The 21759-nt window shown below is 49.0% G+C and overlaps 1 protein-coding gene across 1 annotated transcript in view; it reads left to right on the top strand.

Annotated features, from left to right (window-relative positions):
- The window catches only part of LOC138504970 (uncharacterized), a 45718-nt gene extending 24513 nt beyond the window's left edge, over nucleotides 1-21205 (top strand). The window contains exon 4 of the mRNA XM_069625344.1: nucleotides 21198-21205. Within this exon, the coding sequence (XP_069481445.1) occupies nucleotides 21198-21205 (8 nt within the window). The remainder of the gene's footprint in view (nucleotides 1-21197) is intronic.
- The last annotated feature ends 554 nt before the right edge of the window (nucleotides 21206-21759 follow it).

The following is a 21759-nucleotide window of genomic DNA, read 5'->3' as shown; positions in this document are numbered from 1 at the left end:
ATGGAAGGAGTAAAGAGACTTCACCCTCCTATTTCGAACCCACCGCCAGGATGGGACCTCAATGTGGTGCTAGCTAAGCTCATGGGCCCCCCTTTCGAACCCATGCATAAAAGTAGTCTCAAACACCTGACTTATAAAACGGCCTTCTTAGTAGCCATTACCTCTATAAGAAGGGTTAGTGAAATTCAGGCTCTGTCAGTGCAGGATCCTTTCTTTACTATCCACAAAGACAAACTGGTTTTACGCACACACCCTAGGTTCTCACCTAAATTTATATCTAAGTTCCATGTAAACCAGTCCATCGAGCTTCCGGCTTTCTTCCAGAACCCGCAAAGCTCGGCTGAGGTGAAACTACACACCCTTGATGTGCGTAGGGCGGTCCTCTACTATGTAAATAAAACCAGACCGCTAAGGAAAACAGATCAACTGTTTGTCTCCGTAGCTACAGGCAGAGAGGGGGATCGCGTCTCTAAAGGCGCGATCTCGAAGTGGATTATCAACTGTATACAGCTGTGTTACTCTCTTTCTGAAAAAACTCTGCCTTTTACGCCAAGGGCCCATTCTACTAGAGGCATTGGGGCCACTCTGGCTTTCATTGCAAATGTTCCTCTCGACACCATTTGCAAAGCAGCTACTTGGAGCTCTATTCACACTTTTACTCAGCATTACTGCATTGACACTCATTCCAAGACAGATACACAAGTGGGACAAGCGGTTCTAAGACACCTATTTGCTCATGACCCTTCTCACATCCCACCTCCTTCTTCGGGTAGTGCTCGCTAATCTATGCACAGCATGTGATCTAAGCAGATTCCACAAGCCTCAGAAGGGATACATTACTCACCGTAATCGTATTTCTGATGCTTGTATCTGCTTAGATTCACATGCGACCCACCCTTCCTCCCCTCCGAGAGAAGGCGCATGATTGCTTGTAGTGTTACCTTTCTGTCTATCTGCTTGGATTATCTGTACTCACGCTACTCCTCATGCTTCCTCATGTCAGAAAAAATACAATCTGAGGATCCTAGACGCGTGAGGGATCTTGGGTACAGTGGACGTCACACTAGGGATAGTATTACTGGCACGCCTGTGTCGACGCCCATTTTCGAGTTTCGAAAAACAAACTGTAATACTCCGCAGCTTCCACTAGATGTCGGCCTATGCACAGCATGTGAATCTAAGCAGATACAAGCATCAGAAATACGATTACGGTGAGTAATGTATCCCATATATATATATTTATATATATATATATATATATATTTTTTTTTTTTAACTTTATAACATTCTGTTCCTTCCAGGGTCTCCTGGAAGTGTAGCCATCCAAACATGAGGTTAACACAGTTTGAAAAAATGTCCAAAACCTGAAAGAAAAATGTCTTTGGACTACCACTACCCATAGTCCTCTGGATGCCCTGTAGTCCTGCATCCTCCTCTGTAACCAATCTGGGCTAACCTGCCCTTATAAGATGGTCTTGTCCCCTTCTCTACTCCTCTTTCTTTGTTGCTGATTCCCCAGAGATAAGTACCTTTGACATTCACGTTAATAGCTTGTTTGTCAGACAGTGTATGAAGCGTTGCGCATTACTTCAACATTTTAGATACATTAAATTATGTATCCATTGCGCATGCGCGCGTAGTCAAGCCGTGATTTAGAACATTACCTCAAGAAGTAACATTTTTAGGCGCTGTCACTCCGCGACCGTACCCTACTCAGCGCATACTTTCAGGAGAGAAAGAAGGGAAGGGGCCAGAGCTGCGAGCCAACGCACTCGCGTTAGGCTCCCGGCCCCTCCTCCTACTCGCGCTATGAGATAATAGCCCTGCAGATGCCTGCTCGGTGGAGCTAGGACCCAGCGGGAGCCAGCAGGCGCTGATCGCGCCCCTGAAGGCATCGCGCACGCTCAACCACTATTCCATTCATTAGTTCGAGAGCGGTGGAGTGCAACGTGAACAATCAGCATTCGAAAGCAATTACCTAAGGAAATAACTGCGGCAGCTAGGCTCTTCGCCTCAGTGCTTCAGCATATTGACTTCGCTCCGGTGAGCGCGTGAGAAGCATCGGTGCAGTCAGACCATCTGTATATGGGAAGCTGCAGAATACACACTATTAAGTGACTGGTTTGATAAATATCTAGTGGAGAGGTCTTATAAAAGGCACGTTTAACTGGGCGTAAATAAAAAAATAAAAATATTAATAAAAGAGCTGAGGAGCCAGCCCTTAAGGATTATGGCACAGTTTACAGAGCCCAGGGGGTCTAGGTCTACTACCCCAGAATGGAGTTCAGATGAATGGGTGGAAGAACCCACGCACAGTGAACAAGATCTCTCGCAGAGCTTTAAAATGGTCCTGGGAGACTCACTCTCTCAAGCTGTGGCACAGGGTGTGCTCTCTCTTACACAGAGGCTGTACCACCTAGAGGCTATTCTGAATTCGCAAAAAAGCAGAGCAAGAGTGATCTAGGAAGAGGGCGCTCAGCCCTGGCGAGGGCACCTCAGCAAGACACCCTAACCAAAGGGTTGAACCCAAGGGCAGTAAAAAGGCTCAGCAGAGTACAGACTCTAGGATGCCCCTGAGCCAACCAGAAGGGGTAGGTTTGATGCCCCAAGAGCCAGTTGACCCGGTAAGTAGGCTGAAGGAAGCCTTCTTAAAAAGGTCAACGGTGCCAGGTTCCCGACCCCTGACCCCAGGGGTGTACAATGAGGGGGAAGAAGTGGATGCTGGCTACACACCAGATGAGGAAAGCGGGGAGGAAGAAGTACCCCCCCATCAGCCGATAGAACAGATCCCAGAAGATGAGAATGTGGGGTATATGTTCGATCCGGAGGCAATCTGGCATCCAAGATCTACAGACTGGGTACCATCACCTAGGGTGGCCCAATATATGACCCTCCACATAAGAAAACCCCTCGACTGAGAGATCAGGTCAAAGATGAGAGCGGAATGCCCTGGGCCCGAGTTGCCAGGTAAAGTCACTGAAACCCCAGATCTCGGCCCTAATATGGTCACTTTTGTCACGAAATCCGCCAAGGACAGAAGAAAAGGAGTTGACAGAGCTTGGCGAGGGTGTCAAGATAAGCTTTTAGACCTTTCCGGCCCCCTGGGCGAACATTATGGACTTAGCCGAAAGCGCTATAGATACAGGCACTCCAGCAGATCCCTAAGAACTGGCCAACTGGGCCCAGCGTGCAGTCTGCCTTCTGGGAAACGTGAATTGCGCCCTTTCATCAGAGAGGGGACGCGGGGTGCTGTTGAAAATAGACAGCAAATTGAGCGACCTGTCCTCGTACGAGGAAGGGGAAGGCGCAAAAGCATGCTTTTTGGAGAAGCGTTCGCCAAAGAGATGAGTCAGTTTGTGGGCACGTACTCCGCCCTGGAGAAGGCCCAATCTTCCATCAGAAAAATCTTTCCCGGTACTGTTTTTTCCAGGACCGGATGTCAAAGGAGTCGGACGTCCAGTTGCTTCGCCGCTCAAAGAGACCCCAAGGGCCGAGGTCCCAGTACTGGGAGACACGACAACAAGATAATTTCTTCCCGGCACTAAGCCGTTTTCCAAGAAACAGGAGAGGAAGAGGAGCTTACAGGCACCAAAACGCGCCAACCGGTGAGTAAGGGGAATGTAACTCACAAAGTGGGGGGCAGGACAGCCAACTTTTTGCATGCATGGCGCAATTTATCCAGCGATGCGTGGGTCCTACAAGCAGTGTCAGGCATGACTTTAGAGTTCATAGGTACCCCCTCTCAAGCGCTAGAACCAAGCCCTATGCTCAAGGAGCAGAGCGAAGAAACACTGCTTCACAGCGAGTTATGTAACTTAGCAAGCAAAGGGGCGATAGAGCGAGAGACGCGAAACGAACCAGGGTTTATCAGCAATATGTTCCTGGTGCACAGATAAGACAGTCAGGCCCGTAATAAATCTGAAAGGCATGAACAAATGGGTGGTGTACAGGCACTTCAAGAGGGAGGGGATTCACCTTCTACGGGATCTACTCAGGACAGGAGACTGGCTAGTCTGCCTAGATCTCAAAGATGCCTATCTTACGATCCCTATTGCAGATGATCACAGAAAATATCTTCGGTTCAAATGGAACGCGGAGATGTGGAGGTTCACATGTCTTCCCTTCGGACTAGCGTCCGCCCCGTGGGCGTTTACCAAGCTCATGAGATCCGTAGCAGCAGCTATTCGGGAAAGGGGAATAAGAATGATTATCTACCTAGACGATATTCTGATTCTAGGACAGAGTGTGGCGCTCCTTCGATAGCAAGCTACCTGGGTATGCAACCTAGTGACCTCCCTCGGCTTCATCATCAACGGGGAAAAGTCGGACCTGCATCCCGCACAGCGGATAGAGTTCCTGGGGTTTATAATAGACACAAAAAGAGCCTCTCTAGAACTACCAGCTCGGAAAGTTCGAGAGATTCGGAAGGAACTGAGGACAGTTTTAGCAAAGAGAGTTATTTCTTATTGGAGACGGCTCCCGAGCGTCTTCGAGCGCATCCGACAAATGTGGGGTACTTTAAATCTCGATTTGTTCGCCAGCAGGCTCAACACCCAGTTCCCCAAATTCTACAGCTGGAGGATAGACCCAGAGACGACAGGGACGGACGTGTTCTTGCAACAGTGGTCAGGAGCTCGCCACTATGCATTTCCCCCATCCGTCATGTTGACGAGAACAGTAGCGAAAGTGAGGTGAGAGCAAGCGGAGCTAGTGCTCATAATCCCATTGTGGAAGTCCCAGCCGTGGTTTACAGTAGTGATAGAACTTTCTACAGATTTCCCGAGAGTGATTCCTCATAGGACGAACATTCTACAGAACCCCGACGGCCAGTTTCACCCGCTCATAGCGGAGGGCTCACTCACCCTCCTGGCATGCCGGGTTTCAGGCAACGTTGGGAGCTGCCAGAAATTTCGCAGCTCGCTGCAGATTGCATCAGATGCTCATGGGTGCCTTCCACCATTAGGAGCTATGGTGCCGCTTGGGAACAATGGGAGTCGTACTGCGCGACCATCGGTGTTCATCCCATTTCAGCCCCTCTAGTGCACATGCTAAATTTCTTAGCGCAAAGGTTCGAAGATGGATGCGCCTACAGAACGTTAGGAGTCTACAGGTCCGCAATTTCAGCAGGACATGGCAAACTAGAGGGTCATCCGATAGGCGAGCACCCTGCCGTAGTCCGACTATTGAGAGGTATTAAGATAAGGAAGCCACCCGAGCCCAAATACTCGGTTCTCTGGGAAATATGCAAAGTTTTTCAGTTATTCTCAGATTGGCCAGAGAACAAAGATCTCTCACGATCACAATTATCAGGCAAACTAGCTATGATTATATGTCTCATAGCGTGTAGGAGAGTATCAGATGTCAAAGCCCTTGAGATAGATCAGAACATTTTCTATCCGGATGGAGTATCGTTCAATGTAACAAATAGAACTAAATCTGATTCAACAGTTATTTCGTATCCGTACTTCCCAGACAACGCAAAGTTATGCATAGCACAGTGTATCAAGGATTATGTGAAAGCTACAGCACCGTTAAGGCCTGCAGGAGTGACACAGCTATTAATTGCGCATAGGAAACCCTTCCATGCAGTAGCGACAGCCACCATAGCAAGATGGGTCAGAGAAGTGATGCAGTGGGCTGGAGTATATTTAGCACAATTTGGCACATATTCAGCGAGAGGCGCGATGGCATCCAGCACATTTGCAGCAGGCGTTTCCTATTATGAAAGCAGCCAATTGGTCCAATGAATGTACCTTTAAGACTTTCTATTTTAAGCCTGTCTCTCAAATTGCAAACAAGCATAATGCTCACCTCCGTCTTGTCATAGAATGAAGATTGTCCTGGCTTAAGTCATGAGTTGTATAATGACCATGTGTCAAGTAAGGACCCACCCTTATGATCATGTCTCTATTGATTGCAGGGGAAGATCAGAAGATGTCTTGAGTACAGCCAAATATCCACCGGGAGAGATGCACAGTTGCAGTTGTGGTTCCAATGGTTTTCAAGTTATCAGTTAAAGACTTTCAGGCACAGATTAGCGGCCAAAGAAAGAGGAGTAGGGAAGGTGACAAGACCATTTTATAAGGGCAGGTTAGCCTGGATTGGTTAAGGAGGAGGATGCAGGACTACAGGGGACCCACAGGACTATGGGTAGTGGTAGTCCAAAGACATTTTTCTTTCAGGTTTTGATAAGTTATGGACATTTTTTCAAACTGTGTTAACCTTATGTTTGGATGCCTACACTTCCAGGAGACCCTGGAAGGAACAGAATGTTACAAAGTTAAAAATAAATAAATAAATCCGTATATATAAAGTTTTTCTTTGAATTGCTGTGGGAACAGTAATAAAGAAGTAAAGCATAATGCTCGCCTCCCTGTCTTTAATAGAATCAAGATTGCCTGAGCTGTAAGCCTGGACAATCTTCATTGGCCCCCCTGTTTTATAACTTACACATGGCGGACCTTCCTCCTTGCTTCTCCTCGGTCATCAGCTGCTGTCCCAGAATTTGTGGACAGCCATTACCATGCATGCTCTACGTGGATGACCTGGTAATGTTCAATCACACCTTTCGTGGAAAGCCAGGATAATGTTTGATACGCTAGTCTCATATGCAGTAGACAGTGATCTAACCATCAATATGGAGAAGACAAAGGTAATGCTGATAGCCTCTAAGAGGGTCAGACCCCCCACCTTTACCACCTGTTTGTGGCAATTAGATTACGTCGTGAAATACCCTTACAAAAACAAGACCAAAATGACTAAAGCTCGTCGTTTGACACAACTGACTGAGCAATTTGCCAAGCAAACGGCAGGCTTCTCATTGGAGAGTATAATCCAGTTTCTCTGTCCCATGGTCTTGTATGGACTGGAGGCCCTGATTATGCAGTCCCTCAGTTGGTTGGATAATCTAGAAGGCTACTGCTTGAAAAGGCTACTGAAACTTCCCTCCTCGACCCCGGTTGAGCACCTGAGGTTGGAGTTAGGTCTTGTCTCCCTTAGAAGTAGTCTGTTGGCCTGGCAAAGAGCGCTAATTCACACCCCAAAAGCCAAATGCTAGCTTTAGCGGAAGGTACCAGAGGACCAGATCTAGAGCATAGCGGTACAGAGTTCAATTGCTTGAATAATAAAACATACATTTATACTAACTGGCATCCCGATTTTGCATGTGGAACCAGGTTTGCTACTTTGAAATGCATGTTTAAACACAAATTGATGCAGTGGGATTGGAGTAACAATTTAACAATGATGTACATCATTTGACCTTAAGCACTTATAAATATGTTTCAAACATCACACACAGATACCTTCAAACACAAAATTACCTATTACGGTGTCCCAAACTGGTAGTGCGTAACGTGATGCTTAGACTACGCACTAACCAACTTCCACTACGGGTGTTTAAGGGTTCCTATATTAGGACTCCCCCGCCCCAACTGACAGGGTCTGTCAAATATGTAAAATCCCAGGGAACATTGAAACCGCTAAGCATGTATTCACTGAATGTGTAAACAACGGGGCCCAGTGTATATGACCACTCTTGGCAAGGTTGTATTCTAATTGACCTTTTCACAATTGACCTCGGGAGAATTGACATAATTTAGAAGGTCAATTAGGACATATATGCAACCTCCCACCCAATCCAAAATACCCCGCAACCCCCCACCCAATCCCCTTATATTATTTATAATCCAGAACCAACCCAATACATATATAAAATAACTAAAATAATATAAGGGCCAATTGTGCAGAAGGTCAATTAGGACCACTATAATTAGGTCAATTTTGCAAATGGTCAATTGTAAAAGGTCAATTTGGGTAATACCCTTGGCAAATATGTCCATAACCCTGATGCAATCAAACATGAGTCCTTCCGGAACTATTGTTTTAACACCGAAACGGAAAGTGTTCACATTGCTTTGTATTGATTATGGCGTGCAATCTTGAAACTTTTAATAGTTGATAGTGCGGAATAATGAACCTGTTTTTTTATTTTAGATTGATAGTTTTTAGATCCTACACTGTTTTAAAACTCTCAGATTAAATAAATTTAGCATTGAGACACGCGTAGCTTGTAGAGGCCTGGATAAGGAAATGTTTTGTAATTATTTGAATGAATTTGATGAATAAGCGCAGGCTAACAGTTTAAGCTAGTGTCCGTGTCTAACTACAGTGAATTTCAAAGTGTATTTTAAAGTGCATTTTTAAAACATATCTCGATCCATGGAATATCTCAGCTCTAAATATACGTGTAATTGTAAATTGTAAATACATGTTTCTGTTTTCTTTTATTGATGGACATTTTAAAATCCTTTTGTTGTGTGTAAAATTTCTTTTAGAACTAAATACAATAAATAAATCAAATCAAATATATCCCTGCTAGATGGGGCAAGGAACATCATTTCCAAGATCATTTTGGACCATCTCCAGGTGTGTGTATCTTCTCATGTGGGCCCATCAATCATTTACAGGCAGGGTTTCAGCTAGGGTTGGGCACCTTGGACCAGTGCTTCTGCTTTTTTCTGCTTCTACAGAATTATGCTGTTTTAAAGGGAGTTATGATCTATGCAGTTTGCATAGATCTCAAGACTGCCTTTGATGGAGTCTCGAGAAATCTACTTTGGCACATTTTAGAAATGAGAGGGGCGTCAAACCATCTAATTACGATCATTAAACAGCTATATTCTAGCAGTAACACAGTTCTCCAGCATGGGGTCTGGCATGGATTCACATGCTCATGAATATTCCCCGTCGTCAGGCTGGGAATCCTCGGTAAAGAAAAAACCAGTATCAGTTTCGTTTCTGATCTGTCTTTCGTAGTAGTAACCAATCACTGATCTCTGCGTCATACTGACCACAGCCAATGACTGCCCTCTACCTAAGCCCCGCCTCTGGCAGCCATCTTCAGATTTTTACCGCACGTTCAAGTGTTGGGATCCTCGTGCTATTGCTCTCGAGCGTTAGTGCTATTTTTCATGTTTTTTTCTCAAAAACTTCGATTTTTTCAGTCAAAAGAGCCTCAAGCTCCACCGTTTCTTCATCCGATCAACGGGGACCCGTGTCGGATTCGTCTACGCCCCTCAAGGGTGAAGATTTCGTCGAGCCACGCTTTTGGAGGACTCCAGAAGTTTCTCAGGCCCATCTCGGACATGGCCCAGGAGAAGGGAAGCTCGACGCCCGGAAAGCTGTTCAGGGTCTGCCCTGGATGCCAGCTTCAGAATGTCTTTAAGGAGGACGAACACTCCTTTTGTCTTTACTGCCTACATGAAGACAAGACGCACGTGGAGAAGGACTGTGCGTTTTGCGGCAATATGTCGGAGCGGACCATGAAGGACCGCCATCAACGTCTCGCCAACTGGCTGGAAGTGAAGAGCCGTCAGGCGAGAAGAAGAAGAAATCCGAGCGGTCTTCTAAGACCTTTGAGGACGCCCCGGCGACGGGGGTCCAACACAAGGCCAAGCACCGCGAGACCGCTGGCACCGGGAGCGCCGAACGGTCGGGCTCTACGGGCGCCAGGCAGGGCGCATCCTCCCCGGCACCATCAACCACGAGCCAACGCTCTGGTTCGGGTAAGAGGAAGGCCGAGCACCCGGCGAAGCTCCTGGAGAGGCCCCGGTCGAGCTCAAAGGCCCCATCGGAGGGAGAGCGAGGCAGTGACCCTCCCCCCAAGGAGAAGGCGGTGAGCGCACCTAAGGTGGTGAAAGCCTTAATCCATCCGGCCAAGGCCTCTATCGAGACAGTCGCGGCGGCCCTGGCTCAGCCTGTGGAGGCTACACCAGTGGTGGCGACCTCGGGGCTCAGAGTCTCCCTGCCACCGCAGAGGGAGTCCTCTTTTATGCCCATCGACAGGACCCCCGTGAAACCTCCGACGGAGAAGAAAAAGGGGGGGCAGGAGGTCATCGTGGATTCGGCCTCAACCTCTGAGGAAGAGCTAATCGAAGTCTTAAGCCACAGCGTTGGCGTGGAAGAAGACCAGCCCGTCGGGAGGGACCCCGACGTAGGAGACGACGATAACGTCGAGGTTGCCGACGGGGCCCCTGACCGCCCGTCGGACTCCCCTCAACCAGTGCCGCAAGACAACTCGGCGGCCATTTTGTTGGCTATACAGTCCTTATGCTTGGAGATAAGGACGAGACTGCCATTACCACCAGCAGAGGAACCGCTCCCGACGGGGGACCCGGAGCCAGGCCCTTCTGGGAGCCCTCCCCCTAAGAGAACAAGGATTCATCCTCCACCTCCTTTTCAGCCATCGCGCCCTGTTCAGCCCTCCTCCCCGTCCACGACTCGTGGGGATGATACGGGGACTGACACGGCCGCGATGCTTACGGACGACGAGGTTTACGACGAGGATCTGTCGTCGTCACCTCCCACCCGGGCTTCCCCGCCCGACGAGATTGGATCGTTTCACTCCATGATCGCCAGGGCATCCAAGCTTTTCCAGCTCTGCCCGGAAGAGAAGAAGAAGGAAGGTTTCCTTTATCAACGGCGCGAGGCCAAGAGGAAGACGGTCCTCTCCGTACCTCTACTGGACGACATTTGGGATGAGGGCCTCGCCCTCCTCAAGAACCCATCCACGACGCCGGCTAGAAGGGATCGGTACGAGAAGAAGTGCCGGGTCCCGGACGCGGCCCCCTTGTTCCTTCGGGCACAGCCGACCCCGGACTCGGTCGTCTCCGCGGCGGCCAGGAAGAAAGCGGGGGGGGCGCGGCCTCTACGTCGACCTCCCCGCCGGACGGCGAGGTAAAGAAATTGGATACGATGGGACGCAGGGTCATCTCGTCTGCAGCGATGACGATTAAGGCGGCCAACGCCTTTTCTATCGTAGCCCGCTACGACAGGGAGTTGTGGTACAAACTGGCCCCCCTGCTGGACTTCCTACCGGACGACAAGAGGGCGGATGCCCTAGAGATCTTGCAGGAAGGAGAGGTGGCGTCGGACCACGCCATTACGATTGCGACAGACATCGCTGACACTGGATTTCGCCAGTTGGGCAACGGCGTGTGCCTTAGGCGACGTGGATGGCTCAAGGCTACTGACTTCCGTCAGGACGTGCAGACCAGAGTCTTGGACATGCCATTTGACGGAAACAACCTGTTTGGGAAAACAGTGGACGATTCCCTTCAAGCCATCAAGGCAGACACGGAGACGGCCCGGGCTCTTGGGGTTCTCCAGCAACGGCGGCCGCCCTTTCGGAGCGGCGGAGGCAAACAGGGTGCCTCCAAAGTTTCCGGCGGCGGATTTTCCACCTACCGTCAAGCGGCCCGTTCGTCATCGCAGGAAGCTTACAGGGGACGAGGCAAGTCAGACGGACCCCGCCGTCGTCGCCAAGGAGGTCAAGGCGGCAAAGCCTCGTCGAAGCAGGACTGAACCGGCCGTGGGGTCGGGCCCCCACCGAAGCACCCCGGTGGGAGGCCGGCTGGCGAGCTTCGTCAGCGTGTGGGAGTCCATCTCCACCGACCGTTGGGTGCTGGACGCCCTAGCCCAGGGTCACGCGCTCGAGTTTCTAAAGAGGTGCCCGCGCGTCCCCCCTGTGGCCAGGAAAGATCATCACGTCCCTCAACTTCTCTTGGAGGTAAAGGCGATGCTCAAGAAGGGCGCCATCGAGCTCGTCCCAAAGAGGCTTCGGGGCTCCGGAGTTTACTCAAGATACTTCCTCGTGAAGAAGAAGACGGGAGGATGGCGTCCCATCCTGGACCTACGACGACTGAACAAATTCATCAAGGCACAGAAGTTCCGGATGGTCACCCTCCAACACGTCCTGGGTCAGCTGGAGGAGGGCGATTTCCTGTTGTCGTTGGATTTGGAGGATGCCTACTTCCATATTCCCATCCTAAAGGGACACCGAAAGTTTCTCAGGTTCGTGGTCCAAGGGTGTCACTATCAGTTCAGAGCCCTTCCCTTCGGACTGAGGTCGGCACCCAGGGTGTTCACCAAGTGCCTCGCACCGGTGGCGGCGCAGCTGCGCCGAGAGGGGATCCACGTCTACCCCTACCTGGACGACTGGCTCATCCGAGCGAAGACGAAGGAGCTCGCTGTGGAACACACGGCAAGGACCGTCCAACTTCTCACGGACCTGGGATTCTCCATAAACTACGCCAAGTCCCACCTGGTGCCCGCGCAAAACGCACTGTTTCTGGGAGCGAAGCTCGACACGGTGTCGCTTCTGGCCTCTCCGTCGGAGGAAAGGACGAGGGCCATTTTGGGCAAGGTGCAGCGGATGCTGGTTGCGGACGCGGCCAGAGTGAGGTCCATCAAGTCCCTCCTCGAAATGATGTCTTCTTGTATTTACCTCATCCCCCTGTGCAGACTCCGGATGCGCCCGTTGCAGGAGTTCTTGGACGCGCGCTGGATCCAGACGACGGGCAGCTTCGAGGAGAGGATCACACTCGACGAGAGTTTCCGACGAGCGATCCGGTGGTGGGGCACCCGCGCGCATCTGACGGCGGGCATGGACTTCCAGACCCCCGGCCACCAGGAGACAGTGACCACGGATGCCTCCCTGGAAGGGTGGGGAGCGCACACCGAAAATCTGCACGCGAGAGGCCTTTGGCTCCCGACGGAGAAGTCCCTCCATATCAACGTCCTGGAGCTCCGTGCAGTGTTTTGGGCCCTCAGGTCCTTCCTTCCGTCCCTCAAGGGCAAGGTGGTGAGGATCTTCACCGACAACACCACCACCATGTTCTACATCAGGAAACAGGGCGGAACCAGGTCCCCAGCCCTGTCCAGGGAGGCGCAGGATCTGTGGCATTGGGCCGTCGCCCAAGGGATGTTTCTGGTGTCGTTTCATCTGGCAGGGATAAAAAACACCATCGCCGACTCACTCAGCAGGGAGCTGCGCTCGTGCCACGAGTGGGAACTACGACAGGATCTAGTGGACCGCCTCTTCCGACGGTGGGGCACACCCCAGATCGACCTGTTCGCGACGGCGACGAACTCCAAGTGCCGGAGGTTCGCCAGCAGGTTTCCCCAGCCGAGGAGCATGGGCGATGCTTTCTCATTCCCCTGGGAGGGCCTGTTTCTATACGCGTTCCCTCCATTGCCATTGCTGATCCGGCTCATCAACCAGCTCAAGAGGTCACGGTGCAGGATGATCCTCGTCGCACCTGTGTGGCCGAGGCAGATATGGTTCCCGGACATTCTGGACTTGTCAGCGTCCCCGTCAATCAAGCTGCCAGTGGACGCGGATCTTCTCTCCAGGGAAGGAGGCGCCATCCTCCATCACGACCCAAAGTCGCTGAACTTGCAGGCCTGGCTCCTGCAGCGTTAGAGTTTGGAGGATACGACATACCGGCCGACTGCAGAGAGGTTCTTGCAAAGGCCAGGGCGTCCTCAACTCTTAAATGCTACGGACACAAATGGAAGAGGTTCTCTGTCTGGTGCCACGCACAGAAGATTAACCCTCTACGGATTACGGCTCCCCAAGTACTGCCGTACCTACTGACGCTGGCCAAAGCTGGACTGGCGCACGCGTCCATCAAGATTCATCTTGCTGCGATCTCCCGATACACCAGAACCACGGGACGGACGTCTTTGTGGTCTCATCGTCTGGTGAAAGAGTTCATGAAGGGACTGTTAAGATCGTTCCCGCCGGTGAAGGCTCCAGCCCCGGCGTGGGAGCTCAACGTGGTGCTGACCAAGCTCATGGGACCTCCGTTCGAGCCTCTGCACTCGGCTCCGTTGAAGTTCTTGTCGTGGAAAACAGCGTTTCTTGTGGCCATCACCTCCGCACGACGGGTGGGAGAGATCCAGGCCCTTTCCTGCAAGCTCCCGTACTTGACTTTTCACGACACGAGGGTAGTGCTCAGGACGCACCCCTCCTTCATGCCCAAGGTGCCGTCGGACTTCCACCTCAACGAACCCTTGGTGTTGCCTGTTTTCTTCCTGTCGCCTTCGTCGCCGGCTGAAAGGACTTTGCACTCGCTGGATGTGGCCAGAGCGCTGAAGTTCTACGTGGACCGCACGAAGTGTTTTCGGAAGACGTCACAACTCTTTGTGAACTTTGGACCTGTCAATCAGGGGAAGGCTCTCTCGAAGGCTTCCATTTCCAGATGGCTCTCCGGCTGTATCATGTACTGTCATCGGTTGGCAAACCGACCGCTGCCGGGCCGTCCGAGAGCCCATTCCACCAGAGCGATCGCATCTACCACGGCGTTCCTATCTGGTGTGCCCTTGCTGGACATCTGCAGGGCTGCTACGTGGAGGTCGACGCACACCTTCACGAAATTCTACTGCGCGATCGGGATTCCAGGGAGGAGTCCAGGGTCGGCCAAGCAGTGCTGCGCAACCTGTTCGCCTAAGGTGAGCCTGGTGAGGAGGTAAGATTTGCTTAATGTTGAGTTTGATGTAATGCTTAATGTTGAGCCTTTGCCACCTCCCGTGGTTGTGCATGTGTGTACTGCTATGTATTCTTTATTCATGAGCATGTGAATCCATGCCAGACCCCATGCTGGAGAAGGAACAAGTTACTTACCTGTAACTGTTGTTCTCCAGCATGGGTCTGGCATGGATTCACATGCGAACCCTCCCGCCTACCCCTCTGCGGCTCTTCACTTGGTCATACTGCCACTTCACGGGCTACCAAATCTGAAGATGGCTGCCAGAGGCGGGGCTTAGGTAGAGTCATTGGCTGTGGTCAGTATGACGCAGAGATCAGTGATTGGTTACTACTACGAAAGACAGATCAGAAACGAAACTGATACTGGTTTTTTCTTTACCGAGGATTCCCAGCCTGACGACGGGGAATATTCATGAGCATGTGAATCCATGCCAGACCCATGCTGGAGAACAACAGTTACAGGTAAGTAACTTGTTCCTTGTGCATTGGGGCCTAGCAGGCGAGACAATGGCATCATTCGATTTGGGAAGGGGAGTGACCTTGTCCCGCTGCTATTCTGCATACATATTAATGATCTCATCACTGAATTAGTGAATAATTGCTCTAGATACTCTTTTGACTCTCCTAAACTGGGGGGTGATGTATTCCCAGCATTATATTTTGCTGATGATGCAGTACTTCTCTCCACTACTCCTATGATTCTGAACTATACTTCAAGTTGTTTTATCAACAAATGGAAACAGCTGAGTCTTGAGCTCAACAAGCGTAAAACAAAGGGTATTGTGTTCAGACCGAAATCTGGCAAAAATTCAAAATTAAAGATCAAGGTGGATGGTCAAATGCTGGAGCAGTTTTCCTTTTATAATTATTTGGGAGTTTTTTTCTGAAAGTGGTTTTTGGTCGGCCCAATTCTCCAAATCATCATCTACTCTGGAAAGAAATTGTGGAGGGGTGAGGAAATGTTATGCTCGGCATGAGAGGGGTGGGGGGTAGAGACCCCTGCGATAAAGATATATAATATCCAATTATTGCCATCATCACTTTACAGTGCAGAAATATGGGAATATTCCAGATGCCTCATTGTACTTGGAGTGTGATATCTGGCCAATAATCGATCAAGTGGCCTTTAGACCAGTTTTGTACTGGGTCAGATGTTGGGCAACTCCCGAATTGGGGAAGTATAGGGAAGCTCCTAAATATGTTATTTGAAGTGTAAGCGGACGGTCCCTTCCGTGGGTCGCTCATATCAAGCAGCATCTGGCGCTATTCAATTTATCGTAAATGTGATGTAATGGAAGCTGCTCACTCCTTATCTTGGGGCAGGACAATAGAGTCCTGTTACTCATTTAGCTTTGGGTCCCTGTATTTGGACGCCAAGCAGGGACCAGGCTTGAGGCTTATCTAGACATTATCTACATATGCACGCGCCTTATATATTGAGTTTAGATTGAACACATTAAAGGTGGCAAAGTTCACAAGTTCATGGCGTAACCATAATCGTACTTGTACCTGTTATTCAGAAATTCCCATATTTGTCGCTTGGAAGATGCAATAAAGCTTGCAAAGCTACAACTGATTTCAACGTAGTTCATTACGTTGCTAAACTTATTCATTATGCCTAGATCAAGAGATCAAGAACTATACAGTATATTGTAGCTAACGCAAGTGAAGTGGAAATGAGATGAATGATAACAATCTTGTCCTATTCTGTGTCGAGACAGGAGGCAACTATTATGCTTTACTTCTTTATTACTAATCCCACAGCAATTCAACTTTAAACATTTTTTCTTTCTTTAAAACTTGATAACACATCTTTTGTTTCCTCCCAGGTCCTCTGGAGGTCAAACACAAACAGGGGGTAGCATAGCTCTAAAACTGAAGGAAAATGTCTTCATAAACTACTAGTCCCTATAATCCTCTGGGCTTGAGTAGTCCTGGTCTGTCCACTTTGCCCAATCAGGCTCTGATCATACCTAAAAGAGAGACCCCTTAGAAGCTCAACTCCTCTTTCTTTGTTGCTGCTCCAACAAGATAAGTACTTTTTTTGTAACGTTAAGATGACATGATACTGCCGTATTTGCTCTCTATTTGAGGGATACAAATGTTATAGGGTGCGAACGCGCACGCATTTATATTATTCAAGCCCCAACGCACCCGTGTTTATATTTCATAGAGCCTTCGGCGTGTTAATGCCCATTTAGATATACGCTACAGGTTTACTTTACCTCAGAAGCATTAGCATATACACGTGAGAGCAAATGTTTGTTTCGCTCGCTCCAGCGGCGTCCCATTCTTTTCCGCAGCGTTCATTTTCGTTTGACTTACACCTCAGGAGCCGGGGCTGGAGCCACAGGCGAACACGCTCACGCAGGGCAGCCGGCACCGCCTCCTTATACTGATAAGCTCCATGAGTGTTTTCTCCCAGCAGGGCATTAGGACCCCGTGGGAGCAATTTTCACAGCAGTCACGCCCCAGCAGCCATCACGTTCATACGAACCGCTACCACACGAGTGCGAGTGTTGTAACGGCACGGCGCAAACTATTGATATAAGAATAAGAAGAGAGATAGTAAGGATATCTGCAGCTCCCTATCCAGACATCTCATGGGCAGATCAAAGCTGAGGTTCCACAACACCTTTGTATTATGGCACATTATGAACAGCCCAGAGGGTCAAGAAGCACATCCCCTGAGTGGAGCTCAGATGAATGGGCAGAGGAACCCACAGGAGAGGATCAGAACCTCTCCCTCAGTTTTAAAAGAATCCTGGGGGACTCATTATCACAGGCTGTGTCTGAAGGAGTTTTACCCTTGACACAGAGGCTAGACCAATTGGAAGCCATGCTGAACAAACAAAAGGCCGAACAGGAAAAGTCCAGGAAGAGGAGGGCGCTCAGCCCTGGCGAGGAAACCTCAGCACGACACCCCGAATCAGGGGTTGACCAACAGGGCAGTGAGAAGGCTCGGAAAAGTAAAAACTCTATGACGCCCCTGAGCCATCCATACAGGTTAGACCTGGGACCCCAAGAGCCAGTCGGCCCAGTGAGCAGGCTGAAGGAAGCCTTTTTAGCCAGGCTCTCGACACCCTGCCCCAGGGGTGTACAATACAGGGGAAGAATAGGATGCCGGATATGCTCTGGACGACGAAAGCGGGGAGGAGGAGGAACCCCTCAACAACCCGGGGTATCGAAGCAGCCTCCAGATGAAGAGGGTCTAAGAGACATGTTTGACCCAGAGGCGATAAAGCATCCTAAATCTACAGATTGGGCGGGACCGGACGGCTGAGGGGTCGGGTGGTTGTTTGTTTTAGCACACAAAGAAGACCCCAAGGACCAAGTGCCCAATACTGGAAAAATCGCCAGCAGGATAACTTCTTCCCAGATAGAGCATGTTTCCCCAGAAACAGGATGGGGAGAGGAGCCTACAGACAGCATAACGTGCCAGGGGGTAAGTACAATGGCGTCAACCTCCAAAGTGGGGGGCAGGACGATCTGATTTTAGCAAGTATGGAGCGAATTATCCAGCAATGCATGGGTATTACAAGCAGTATCAGGCATGCGTGTAGAAATTATAGGTACCCCCTCCCAAGCGCAGGAACCAGCCTTGATGTTCATGCCGCAAAGCGAGCAAGCGCTACTCTTCAGCGAATTGCGCAGTCTAGCAGTCAAAGGGGCAATAGAACAGGAATTGCAGGAGGATCCAGGTTTCATAAGCAACATGTTCCTTGTCCACAGAGGGGAGAAGGTTAGACCATTGAGAAATCTTAAGAGTCTGAACGAATGGGTTGTATACAGACACTTCAAGATGGAGGGCATACACCTTCTTTGAGACCTACTCAGGACGGGGGATTGGTTCGTCCGACTAGACCTATAAGATGCATACTTGACTATCCCGATAGTGGCAGAGCATCGAAAGTATCTCAGTTTCAAGTGGGGCATGAAGGTCTGGAGGTTCACATGTCTCTCCTTTGGCCTGGCGTCTGCCCCATGGGCCTTCATCAAAATGAGGCGCCCAGTGGCAGCGGCCATTCGCGAGAGAGGTATAAGGATAATAATTTATCTAGACGATATCCTCCTATTAGGACAGAGCGCAGCTCAGCTACAGGATCAGGCCACATGGGTATGCAACCTAGTGTACTCCCTCGGCTTCGTCATAAACGCAGAAAAGTCAGACCTTCGACCCTCCCAGACTAGAGTTCCTAGGGTTCGTTATAGAACCCAAAAAGGCCACTCTGGATTTGCCAGCACAGTTGATAAGAATGATAAAGAAGGAGCTGAGGGCAGGGATAGCGAAAAAGGTTATTTCTCTTCGCAATCTAGCGCGGATAGTGGCCTTTCTCGCGGCCTCGATTCAGGCAATTTTTCCGGGGCCATTACACTACAGAGCTCTTCAGAGATTGAAGCTCAGACATCTCAGGGGAGGACTAGTCTATCACCAGTTTGTTACCCTAGATCAGGAAGCTATTACAGAGCTGCATTGGTGGCTGCAAAACATGGAAGCCTGAAACGGCAGGGCAATCTTCAGAGACACCCCAGACTTAGTAATAGAGTCGGACGGCAGCAGAACTGGGCTGGGGAGCATGGTGCGGAAGACTAGAAACAGGAGGGAAGTGGTCCAAGGAGAAGCTCCAGTTCTACATAACCTGTTTGGAACTTCTGGCAGGGTCTTTCACCGTACGAGCATTTACCAGAAACCGAGCCAACTGTTGCGTCCTTCTCAAGATGGACAACATCTCTGCTGTTTGCTATATAAACAAACTGGGAGGAACGTCTTCGAGGATGTTGGCGGAGTTAGCAAAGGATTTTTGGCATCATTGTCTGCGACAGCAGATATCCGTGTCAGCAGAGTACTTACCAGGCGCTCAAAACTTAGTGGCGGACTGGAATTTGCGATATCTGGTAGACTCCAGGGACTGGAGGCTACTCCCGTGCATCTTCGGTCAGATTCAACAAGTCTGGGGACCCATGGATATCGACCTATTTACTTTGCGCCTTGAAACACTTGAAACCCTTGTGTATAGGCGCGTTACAAATGCCATATCATATCATATCATATCAGGGTCAAAGCCCGGACCTCCAAGTTCTTCAGTTGGAGCATAGACCCAGAGGCAGCAGGGACGGATGCGTTCCTGCAACAGTGGACGGGAGCGGTTCACTACGCGTTCCCTCCGTTCGTCATGCTGACGAGAGTGTTAGCGAAAGTGCGGAGTTAGCAGTCAGAGCTAGTGCTCGTAGTTCCGATGTGGAAGTCCCAGCCGTGGTTTCCAGTAGTGGTGGAACTTTCTATGGATTTCCCGAGAGTGCTTCCTCACAGGGAGGACATTCTTCGGGAACCGAACGGCCAGTCTCACCCGCTCGTAGTGGAGGGCACCCTGCGCCTGATGGCTTGCAGGGTTTCAGGCAACGATGGCAGTTGCCAGGCATTTCGCAGATCGCTGCCAACGGTATTCTGGGCGCCTTCCACCATCAGGAGCTATGGTGCCGCTTGGAGGCGCTGGACCACCTACTGCGCAAGCTTCAGTGTTAATTCCGTTTCGGCCCCTGTAGTGTACATGCTGAACTTTTTAGCTCAGAGGTTTAGTGAAGGCTGCGCCTACAGAACGATAGGGGTGTGCAGATCAGCGATATCGGCGGGCCACGACAAGGTGGAAGGGAAGCCGATATGGAGCACCCAGATGTACTGCGCCTTCTGAAAAGATTGAGAATGCGTAAACCCCCCCGAGCCCAAATATTCTGTGCTCTAGAACGTGCAAGTAGTATTTCAACTATTTTTGGCCTGGCCTGACAACAAGGACCTGTCGCGATCCCAATTGTCAGGAAAACTAGCCATGCTTTTATGCCTGATGACATGTAGGAGAGTCTCAGACGGGAAGGCACTGGAGATAGACAGGAAGATTTTCTACCCAGAAGGCAAAGCCTTTAACATGGCAAACAGAACTAAATCTGACTCAACGATTATTTCTTATCCATACTTTGCAAATAATGCTAAGCTGTGCGTAGTGCAATCTATTAAAGACTATGAGATAGCCACAGCAGAAGTGAGGCATAGAGGGGCCACCCATCTATTAATTGCACGCAGGAAGCCTTTCCATACAGTTGCGACAGACACCATTACAAGATGGGTAAGAGAAGTAATGCACTGGGCAGGTATTGATTTATCCCAGTTTGGCACGCACTCAGCGAGGGGTATCGATGGCGTCTAGAGCATTTGTAGCAGGGGTAGCTTTACAAGATATCATGAAATCAGCTGACTGGTCTAATGAATCCCCATTTAAGGCTTTCTATTTTAAGCCTGTTTCGCAGATAGCTAATAGAGTGATTGATAGCTTTGATTGTCTTTAATAGAATCCAGACTACCCTGCGCTTTAAGCCTGGGCAATCTTCATTGTTACATGAATTATTGATGAGATTTTGCATAGCTGTATTTTTATATTCTATTTTAAGAATTTGAATATATGTTCTGTCTTTAATTAATCTAAGTTTAGTACTGTCATGCTGTTGTCGAATATCAAATCTTATCACTTGTACATTGTTTTTATGAAGTTCTTTTGCAAACGTGGCTGGACTATGCTAAAGACTAATGTCGAAGAAGATTTTTATGATGATAATCCCTACATTCCGTATATTCAGTTTTCATATATATTTCCATTTGTTTCTTAAGTCTCAATGCAAAATCTCACATACATTTCTGAAAATAGATCATACATTTTTACTTCAATAATTAATTATATTTGTGTACCCATCATAATGCTATCCCAAAGCCCTTCTGTAGAAATAAAACTTGGGTTATATAAAATAGTTTAAAAGTCAAAAAACGCGCCTTCTTTAAACGTTTAAAGTAAATTATGAGATGTTTTACTGTTTCCAGATGGTTGACTTTTTTACATAAAGGGTGGGTTTGTAGTATGTTTTGTATCAATCATCTCGAACCCATGCTATCTAAAGTGCACTAAACATTCAATCTTAATCTCATATATGGAGCTCTATGTTTCCTACATGGACATTTTAGCAAGTATTGCAGTGGATAATCAAACTTCCTTGGGAACTTCACATATTCTTAAATGTTTACGTATTTAGATAACAATGATTCATTGGTTTACTAGTCCGGCTGCCACAATCTCCTTTTTTTACTAACATGTCATTGCCTTTGCAATCTTCAGATTTAGATCAATAATAATTGGATCATAATGCTGCATACATCCATTAGCTCTAAAACCGAGTCCTTGATGTATATGCTTTTTTAATTTTTTTTTATATATATATATATATATATTTGATTTAATTGTATCTACAATTTTTTCAAAATAAAGAAATTCAAACGTTCCAGAGCACAGATTATTGTCCTTATCCATCTTTAAGAAACCAGTCTTTGTAAATCCATTGAATTTCATGATTAGACAAATTCAAGTTAGGACTCTTCGACTGTACAT

This window comes from Ambystoma mexicanum, chromosome 11 (genome assembly GCF_040938575.1).
Source record: "Ambystoma mexicanum isolate Mex_15411 chromosome 11, UKY_AmexF1_1, whole genome shotgun sequence".
NCBI classification, from domain to species: Eukaryota; Metazoa; Chordata; class Amphibia; order Caudata; family Ambystomatidae; genus Ambystoma; species Ambystoma mexicanum.
This window is presented reverse-complemented; position numbering and strand designations above follow the sequence as displayed.